We start from the raw sequence: 10,779 nt of genomic DNA on the forward strand, positions 1-10,779 counted from the left end.
AATAATGATCCAATCGTATCCCAATTTGGTGATCTGATAGATATGGTCATTCCCTACGGAATGGCGTTTTTAGTTTTCTGCTATCTTCAAAATTGTAGATTTGGGATGTTTTCGCATTTTTGCGGAGGCGGAAGGGGGCGTGGCTCATTTTTGAAATACACTTGTAACAGTGTGAGCATACAGAAGTCTGGATGCAAAATTTGGTGGCTCTAGCTCTTATAGTCTCTGAGTACTAGGCGCTCATCAGGACGGACAGACGGACAGACGGACAGACAGACAGACAGACAGAGACTCGGCTATTGATGCTGATCAAGAATATATATACTTTATGGGGTCGGAAACGTTTCCTTCTGTGCGTTACATACAACCGTTATGTGCACAAATACAATATACCCTATTTACTCTTCGAGTACCGGGTATAAAAAAATAACGGCAGTGGCAAGAAACGGAAAAATAACGCAATATTCAAGAAATGTATGTCGGAAATGGAAGACAATGGGATGACAACGGCCAGGCCATGATATATGATGAGCCAGTCACTCAATCTCGCTGTCTCTGGACAGGACACAGAGGCCTACAGATTGAAATTGGAATGAAAATGAAAATGGAAATAGAAATTGAAATAGATGAAAACTTTAATGATGAGCTCTGCTCTGCCGGACTGTGCCAACTAATATGAATGATGTCTGCCGATGAGCTGTACAAATCGAAACACACAATACAGCTTCATAATCTAGAGACCGTTTTGCCAGGGCAGCCGAGCAACTCCATTTGAATAATGTTGTTCAATAAAGTGAATTGCTTTCATTCAGCCCGTTTTTCCCATTGATTCTGTCCACAAGAGCACGGCAGGCCAGGGCACGCCAGCACACAAGGAAATTCACATTGTTGGTTGGCATTTTTCCCCGATTTAAACGTATCCCGCACACCAGCAGCAAAACCAAAAGCAACAGCAACTGAAACGGCAAAGGCAGCGGCAGCATCAGCGGCAGCATTGAAATATGGCATAAGTTAAAAGGATTTATTAACTTTTAAAAGCTTCGCACACAACAAAGCCAAAAGGCAGAGCGACGGCCAACCACCATCGGGCCACCAAGTAACGACAAATATTGTATTTTGACTTCAGAAAATGCCAAAGGTATACCGTACAATACTCTCGCTGTTCGTTTGTCAGGCTCCGTCGTCTCCTTTAATACGTTATATCGGATTTATGCAGCCGCTTCACGGCCTTTTGTTGCACAATCGGAAATTGTTCATATGTTGCACTGAAAAAAATATTCTTGGGAACATAAAATTGAATATGAAACAATTGAATGTAGGATTATGAGTATGGCTCAAATATGAATTAAAGTATTTAAAGTACTCGACGGAATATAGTGGTAAATTATGTGTTAATATGCATACGAATAGGTCACATTTATAATAAAAACTCCAACGAAAATACAAACTTATTCACTAGTTTCATTTATCTCCCATTCACACATCAAATGCAATCCGAGCAAATACTCGTCATATTCTCACTTGGCCTTGCCATTACTTTTTTGCGAGAGTCAATTTAAATATTTATACAATTTGTGTTGTATTATTTCAATGTGAAAGAGCGCAGTTTGGTGTACTCTAAAAGGGTTACATTTATCAAATCTGGGCAAGCAAACAAACTAGTCGCGTCTAAGCTGAGCGGGGCGGAGGATATACTACGGGTGTGTAAAAAAAAGTACTGCTCTATGTTGCTCCGGCAATACCATATATCCTTTGTACAATAAACATCGCTCACAGGCACTCACCCACACACACAGAGGGAGAAGTGCAACCATATTTGTGAATAAATTGTGCTGCCAATAAAAAATATAGCAAACTCAAACAAAAAATGCACACAAAGCACATAAATTGGCTTTCTGTCGCCAAGGCAGCAGCGGCGTATTCGATGCGACGCCGGAACTGAAACTGAAACTAGAACTGCAACCCGAGCCCGAACTCGAACCCGACCTCAAGCCCAGGCCCAAACCCTAACCTTATCCCAACTCTTGCTCGCTCCTGGCTGGAGGAATAAATAAACTGACTGCCACTGCACTTGACTCAACCAAAGAGTAGCTACTTTTCCGGCCATGGTCATGGCAGAATAGCACCACAGTGGCTGCTTTTGATCCACAATTTGAATTAAACACTTTTCTGGCGCTGCCTTTGTGTTCTGGTGTTGCTCTGGATGTTGCTCTGTGGATGTTGCTGCTTTGCTGCTTCTGCACTCTTAATGGAAATTAGCACACTTTTCACATTTTCCCTTTGCTGTTGCCGTTGCCGTTGCTGTTGCTGCAATGATGCTCTGTGTATGTGTTGGCGATTGCAGTTCGCTCCCGTTTTCGCTCCCTTTGCAGTTGCCAATTCGTAGATTCAAAAGTTCGGAAGCTGTTAATAATGTCGACAGGCGCACGACACAAGTATTTCATTAGATAGAAAGGAAGGCGGCATCCCCCCCCTACCAGTAGCCCAAACTGCCAGTCGTCCACTCGTCAGTAGTGTTTCCCCTAATTTGATACCCTTGCAAATGGGATATTATCATTTTGAGTTAATGTTTGAAGTGCCCAGAAGGACATTATTCAGATAAACTCTGACTGAAATTTACAGCATAGCCAGGAACATGGCGATGGACTAAGGACTAAGTGGCCAAAAGCTTATTCTACTACTCAATCAGTGGACTGGAAAGGGTATCCAATATTTCGCATCTGAATTTTGTCTTCGTTTCTTGTTTTCAATTTGGCTTTTACACCCCGTTCCGTGCACGAACGGCCACGTTCTCGCGTGTCGTGATATCTGTTCAAATGCAATTACTAAAGCGCTCCTCTGCTCCCATGGCAAATGAAAGAAAAACTAATTAAATCCTTTGTCCAACATTTTGTCAAACAAAGAAGCGAGTCAAAAAAAAAAAAGAAAACAGGATTACTCAGTACATGAAAGGGATGATAAAAAGTGGGGGGAGTGGGGGTGAGTGTTTGTATAAACAGATCGCTTGACAAAAGTTATTCAAGACAGCATTTACATTCCTTAACAATCCCGCGCTCTATGCAAATCAAAGTATCCATTCCCATCCGCAATGCGCCAAAGAAGGAGCCCGCAAATCCGTTGCAGCTATATTTTTATGTTAATGCGATCGACGAATCAATACGCTTTCGATTTCAGCATAAATGGCGCATCAACGACATCCGTCTTGATATAAGAGGGATTACAGGCGAAACGACATAACGGAACAATGTCATCGACAAGTGGGTAGATGATGAGTAGTGGCAGTGGGTGGTAAGGGATGGCAGTCATAAATTTTTCACTGGCTCGAATCCCATTAGGGCAAAGAGCGGCCAGTGAGCCCGCAAAGTGTCTCTCGGCCAGGTGCATTTCTCTGTTGTCTCCAGTTGTCGTTGTCTCCGCCTCTGTCCTCACCTCTGCTTTCTCTGCCCCCGCTGCATTGATTTATGCCAATCACGCTTCGCTAATAACTCAGCGACTCCACCGATGCTACTCCCGATGCTGATGCTGATGCTGAAGCTGATGCTGACTCTGTTCTGGTAGCTGTCATAATGACAGCAATTTGAGGGTTAAATTGGATATGCTTGAAGCGTTGACAAAGTTGGTCACGTGCTCATTTTTATACCCGCTACTCGTAGAGCAACCCAAGGGTATATTATATGACAGGAAATTGAGAGATATTTAAACTAAAAGTGAGTAAAGTTGAGTTCATAGTGCGAATATTCGTGAATGCTGAAAAATAGTCTTCTCTTTATTAAATATCATAATTATCGTTTAACAAAATCAGATTCTACGGTAACATTAAGTCGTTCTTGGTCCCTTTGGCTATTATTATTCTTCCTTACTGCTATCAGCCCTGTAAACGGTCGCACATAATTGACGTTTCATTAGCATCTCTGTCTCTGTTTACATTTACCATGCAAATGTTCACCTTACTCGATGCTTCCTCACTTTCAAACTCAGAAAACACACTTTAAAGGTGTTGTCATGGCAATTAGAAAGGTCAATCTTATGATGATGGTGATGATGCCCATGATGGCCACTCATAAAAACTTAAATTCGTGCACACACTTACTCGTCCTTTGCCATTCCTTTTACCCCATTGAACTTGTACGAAAATCGAATTTGTGAACAAGTTGTATACACACACAGCCAGACGCACACACAGATTCGACCACGAGCGTCGCCGCCTGGAGGCAGAAGTAGGCGCCAGGATCTCCACAGAGACCTTGGTGCCGATCATGCTGTCCGAGCCAAGGGCTTGGGAAGCGGCCGCAGAGTTCGCTTCTAGTGTTATGCGAACTCTGAGAGTTTTGGAGAGAAGGCGGAAGCAGGAGACGGAGTAGGAGCCTTCGAGCGTGCGAAGCAATGCTTTGCGGCAGTACCGCGCGCGTGGGGCGCCCACTCCCATTACTTCCCGCATCATATTATATACCCGCTAGTGTAAGAACGTAGTAGTAAAGTAAGAAAATTCAGAGAATAAATGAAGGAATATAAAAAAAAAACACACCGGACCCTCAATGGAAATGGGTAAATTTCATAAATGAACAAGGATTCCACATCAATTTATGACATAATGATATTTGAGTGGGGCAAATTGTGTTAGCCCGAGGGCGGGATAGGGAGATCCTGAGGACCGTTTCTTTTGTGGCTTGTGCTGTGGGGGCCACATGGCCACATCTTGGTATGCCTGTCCCGGCAATGTGGCTCCATTTTATGTAAATTATGAGATTATATTGTGATTTAGAATGGGTTTACTATTGGAGCTTAAGGAGCATATTAGAGACCACTTCCCATTGATAAGGTGTTGAGGTTAATTCGATGGTTTATGCTGTGGGATGTGTGCTCTCTGGCCATTAAATGTAACAACATTTTTGTTAGTTTTATTTGTTCTCTCTTATTTTACCGCCCTCCTGTTCTGCGCCACACTCCGTGTGATTAATAGCTGAAAAACTTGTTTTCTAATTATTTAACACCCAAAAACTACGACAATTAATTATGTGGCTGAACAATGAAGCCCCTGACGGACATTGTGGGCGACGCACAGACACAGACACAAACACAGGCAAATACAAAAGCTTACAACAATTTCTAGTAAAACAATAAATTTTATTGTGCAAACAAACACACACACATAGAGAGAGACATTCAGCATTCTCGTTGCGAATTTTGTATGGCGCTCTTTTTTTACTCCCGTTATTTGGTTGGCAAATGAAATTGTAGACAAATGCACATGCAAAGAGAGAGATAGAGGGAGAGAGAGACCCACTCCGACGCACGCAGAAATATCTACATCAGATAACCAACCGATTCGCATGCAAGAACTTAGTGATGAAAGCTGCAGCACCAACAAAAATGTTTGGTGCACAAATATTGAATTTCTTATTGATATCCCATTCTACTTTGGATACATTCTTTTTCAGGAAATTTAACGAATATTCGAATTCCAAACCTAAAGTATTCCTCTTGTTCATTTTCACAGTACATCTTTCGTCACTATGGTAAATTCCACTGTGCAATACAAATGCACGTACTAGTACGTATGTATGTATTTATATATGCATTTACATATGTATATATATACGCATGAATGTGCATCCCATTGCAGTGCATTGCATTCGGGTTAATTGTTTTTTAGGCATGCAAAAACACAGAGAGAAAGAGGAAAATGGAGAGGGTAAAAGAGGTACAGGCGGGGGCAGAGAGAATCATTTAATGGCATGGCACATTCATTTGAAACTTTTTAATTAAACAGCAAACTGTGACAAATTATTTTAACGAGCTTTTCCCCATTGCGAAATTGCAAAATAAAAATCGCTTTAAAGAAGACTCAAACGTCAAGACCAAAGCCGAATAAAGCCCCCAATCAGCTAACCGACAACAATCGGAGTCGCAATCTTCAACCCCAACAAAAAAATAAATATCACAACAGCAACCACAATAAACTGGCCAAGATGGGGAGGACTGAGGAGTGCTCACAAGAAATCTGCTTAAAACAATTATTTCAGAATAATTGGCTTTAATTGCTTCCAGCATCGCCCCGACACCGTCTTCAGCATGAAAGTCGCCCAAGACGAGGGGAAACTTATGCCCAAGTGTAGGTCATAACGGCATCTATCAGTGGGCGACGAGGGCCGACCAAGGGCTGTCGAGGGTTGAGAGGGCGGAAGCGGAAACAAGCAATTTTGCGGCAAAGTTACGAGTGCCACAGACAGCGGCTGAACAAGGGAAGGCAAGCACAACAATTCGCAATGCTATAGTCAATATTCCGACTAAAAGATACCCACTACTTAAGAACCAACTATAGAGAAGCAAATAGCTAAGAAATACAAGCAGGAAGGGTTCATTTCATATGAGTAAATACTGATAAATTCACATTGAAGTGTCGCTTGCATCCCATCACGAATAAATTATATTCCTTTGTGCTCTGCGATTAAGAACTAAAACTAAAACGATACGATAAGAAAGAAAAGATTTCGCAAAGTGCACAAGTTTTCATCCTCTTGCTGAAGCAATTCAACAAGTTCTTAGCCAGAGATACGAGTACATATTTTCATAATTAACAGACCATGTGCACTCTCTCTATATTGTGCATATGGCAAGGACTCTCAGATTTAAACGCTTTAAAGACAACAAACACCCCAGCCAGGCATAAGGATATCTGATATCTGAAAGCACTGGGCAAACTCTATAATTAAGTTAATAGAACCATTAGCAAAAGAGTATGCCGGGCATGCCGCAAACAACAAGAAACCGCAGTCAAGTAAATAAAGTTGTGCGTTGGTCGCCTCCAACAAAAAGTGTTGGGATTTGGTGTGGCAACTGTGTTTGCGGATGGTTTTGTTTGCCTTGCTGTGGCCCAGCGCCAGCGCCAAGGAGGCAAACACCAAAGTCTAAAAGTAGCCTATGACTTCCCCTAATTGTTAATTGCAAACAACTGTTGGAGCACACCTCGCCACGTCTCTGCAAGATTAATGATGGAATTAAAAACCAAGCCAAGCCATATAATGCCGGCTGACTGTGTATGAGTGGAGCAGTGCACTTAATTAAAAATGTTTGCCTAAATTATGTACAGACAATTAGACAGGCAGACAGCAGGCCAGACAGTCATTTCCGTAATTTGCGGCTGGGATTTTTAACGTTTCAGACACAGTCCCCTAGTACCAGCCCAGCCAATGCCAGCCCAAGGAAGTTCATTGTTAGGCTAAACATGAGGCTCAGATTCACTTTCAAGAGGCGTTTCAAGAGTGGCTACATCCTGCGAGGTCCCTGAGAGGCCGCCAATTACATTTTAAGAGGGAATTGTCATTTTGCTCATGGGATTGCAACACTAAGAAAGATTCTACTTGTGCTCTATAAACTAGATAAGCTCTTGGCCGCGAGTAGCGAAAGAAACAAACAATTATCAAGAAATCCCTAAGCATTCCCCTATTTTGTGCATATTTTTGCATCAGAAAACGTTTACCAACTGTCGAGAGTATCGGAAATTCGACACTGAAATTTGCTTTCCTTTCCATTTTTGAGTTTGCTTTACTTGATTTTCCTTTGCCACGTCTTTGTTGTTGTGGGTCTGGGCGGGAGTGGATGTCGTGGAGCAGCGCTAATTAATTGCTTAAACAATTGCACTCTAGCAGCAACCGCGCATTGTTGTGGGCCGCCTGCTGCGTATACTTAATGCGAGAAATTATTTCACGCTCACTTACAAGTGTCACAATTTCGAGTAGTGTCCTCGTCGGTCCAAATGAGACCGCATAAATTTTGCAGCCTGCCTGCTTGCCTGACTGCGTGACTGCCTGCCACGCGCCACGCGCCACAAATGCAATAACTGCGCGTTTTGGTCATGTGACCCTGGCCAAAAATGTGACACTAGGCCAAAGAGGATTTGGCCGACCCAGAGGCAAAAACTGGAACGGCACCGTCATCTCTGCTATGACGCCAACGAGTGGCAAATATTTGTCCTCGACATGTGTTTTGTGGGAATTTAGCAGCGGCAAACGAAATAGTAATTAAGCGAATATCATTTGCGACAGCTAGCGACAGTCGTGGGAATAAACATTTAAGTGAAACGTAATAGCTGGAAGTTCTACTCTATTTAATGGCTCATTCTGGAGAACATCACTTGGTCTTGGTGGTGCAGCACTGTTCCTTGGGGCCAGACTTGCAGACGCACTTGCAGTCGTGATTGCAGGCGCAATTATCGCCGCACTTGGTCGCCGTGCACTTGCAGTCTGCAAAAATAGATTTTGTTTAAAATTTGATTGACTGGAGAATGGTTCCACCTTTAACTCACTAGATCCACAGCCCTTGCAAACCATTTTGAAGAATAATTATATCGCTTTAACAACTTGTTGTTGGTCAATGCTGTGTAGTGGCTGAGTATTTATAGGCTCGACCTCCAGCTGAGTGCCGCGTGTAAATATTTTGCACTCTGCACGCTCGTGTGCAAAATCAACAGGGCAAACTCGGCTGCAACAGTCAACAGAAAAAGAGTTGGGGAACCCAGCTTATCAGCCGGTGCACTTATCTAAGCAAACGATAAGATAGCAATTGAGCGAGTCCCCTTAGATTGCTGTCTTCCAAACGAACCGATGGAGGAAGACCCCTGATAAACGCCACTTGGCTACTTACTATGCGAAATTGGTCTAGTTAAAGGGGTCAGAGTGGAATTACCGCAAATTGCAAAAGTTTTTAATTGTTTATCTCGGTCTAAGGCGAAACATTAGCGCAACATGGCAGCCACGCCACTGCGATGTTGTCCTTGTCGCAATCAGCACACAAAAATCTTTCCAAGCGGATGCAAAAATTAGCTCACTCTCTCAAGCTTTCTTGTTCGCCTCTCGGCCTCTCTGCCACTCTGCCTCTCTCTCTGTGTTCGTGCCACCACTACTGTGGCAGCCTCGCAGCATTTTCAGGATGAGGTCAAATTATTAATTTAATATGCATCCGTGCCGCCTCGGACTTTTTGGACTTCCGTTTGCCGCAGCGTCAACTCGCCCCCAACGACCAACCAATTTTGTTGGTTTTGCATTCTGTTTGGATGCCCACTGGCCCACTCAAGACCTATGACACAGGATGGCCACAAAATGGCCACCATTTCCGCAGCTTCCACTAGCTCTTTTTGTACCCAGTAGTCGTTGAGTTCATGGGCATATTTGTACTTTAATTTAATAAAGGGTAAAGGGAATATTCTGGTGATACAGAAAGTCATCCCGATTGGATAAATAATAGACTGCAAATTAAAGGTTTTTAATATTTCTTTTAATATTCATTTCCGAAATTATTAGATATATATTTTTCGTCTCATTTGGAGCACAAAACTGGTTTCACTAGCGGGTATCCTATTGTCCAAATGTAAAGTTTTACTTTCATTCTTGAATGTCTTCCTCCCTGCACTCCTCAGAGCATCTTTGGTGGCTTTTCTTTGCCTGATTAACGTTTAAACTCATTAAGATAACGCAATTTTTGGTGCTCTGCTTAATTTTACTTTCTTGCAAGCAGCTGCTACCTCCGGCTGCCTCCGGTCAGAGGGGGCTCAAAGGTCAGAAAGCTGGAAATCTGTTGCCATTGTCTGGAACTTGATGCCTGTAATTGGTTTGTAAACAATTTTGGCTGCTCTTTGACAATTTTCCTGGCCATTTTATGTTACGGCTAATTGTAAATTTCCCTCCCACCCCGCATTCCCAGTGTGCTGCTTCAGCTTCTTATCAAAATTGAAGTTCGTATTGGGCCAGACCCAGACCCAGACCCGGGCATTATGCTCTCTATGTTCACGCTCAATTAAGGTCTGTGGCTGCTGGTTCCTGGACGTGGTCGTCGTTCTGGTTCTGGTTCTGGCTATGGTTTTTGGGGCTCGGCCGGACAGATAGGGATCCGGGCTGGCGCTGTTTACCCGCCAATCAATTCAATTTGCGACTTGTTTGCGCCGGGCATCGCTTCAGATCCGCTCCATTCGGGTCGATCCAGTGTGCGGTTGTGTTCGATTTGTTCGCCGCCAATAGCCGCCAGCAGCGCGCTGCTCCCTTATTAAACGAGCAAATATTTTCGCTGGCATATTAGATAAATGCTATGATTATGATTATGGCCTGCAAAATGGCATAATAATCTGCGGAGTTCGAGGCAGGAGCGGCATAATCAAGCGGATTATGCCGAAAATATCAGCAAAATGAGAACATATAAATGATTTGACTATGGCATGGCTTTAATTTTCTGTTTTCACCTGTGTGTGACGCCCATAAACAGAACAGTTTAAAGTGTTTTGTTTATTTGTTTTGCCGTTTTGGATTATTTCCTATAAATATAGTCAACTGGCTGTGTGGTTTTAAAGTCCAGCATTGTCTAAGAACCTTAGAAGTAATTTCAAATTTAAACAAACGAAGAAGGACTCGGATGGTAACTTTATTCAGGTCATCAGCTTGACATGCCCATCCTAGCAGGACTCCTTTGAGCTCGTACATACATACATACATATATGTAGGGGCAATCGTTCATAGGAACGAAAGCCAAACACAAGCCATCAATCCCTCAGCACATGCTTGTCACCCCTTTTTTATCATGCAGCAGAAACTGCTGCACCTCAAAGAGAGCTTCAATTAGCATAATCCATCCACAATGGATGACACCAAAAAGCTGACAAGAGTCGTACATGGAATGGGAGCTGTCATACTGAACAGCTGGCAAAAGGACTTCAAAGGCGCAGCAACCTTTTACCAGGGCCTCTTAAAGTCCTAAAAGAAATTATTATTAGCAAGATGAAAAGTTAATTAT

General features: G+C 42.9%; 1 protein-coding gene across 1 annotated transcript; it reads right to left on the reverse strand.

The window, feature by feature from the left end:
- Positions 1-8,070: 8,070 nt before the first annotated feature.
- LOC117896664 (metallothionein-3-like) lies at positions 8,071-8,452 on the reverse strand. The gene is made up of 2 exons (XM_034805110.1): positions 8,306-8,452; positions 8,071-8,243 (listed from the first exon to the last, which is right to left on the reverse strand). Exons 1-2 carry the CDS (start codon positions 8,328-8,330, stop codon positions 8,131-8,133), a joined length of 138 nt encoding a protein of 45 aa, XP_034661001.1. The 5' UTR covers positions 8,331-8,452; the 3' UTR covers positions 8,071-8,130.
- Positions 8,453-10,779: the final 2,327 nt, after the last annotated feature.

Source organism: Drosophila subobscura, chromosome O (assembly GCF_008121235.1).
Source record: "Drosophila subobscura isolate 14011-0131.10 chromosome O, UCBerk_Dsub_1.0, whole genome shotgun sequence".
Lineage (NCBI taxonomy): Eukaryota > Metazoa > Arthropoda > Insecta > Diptera > Drosophilidae > Drosophila > Drosophila subobscura.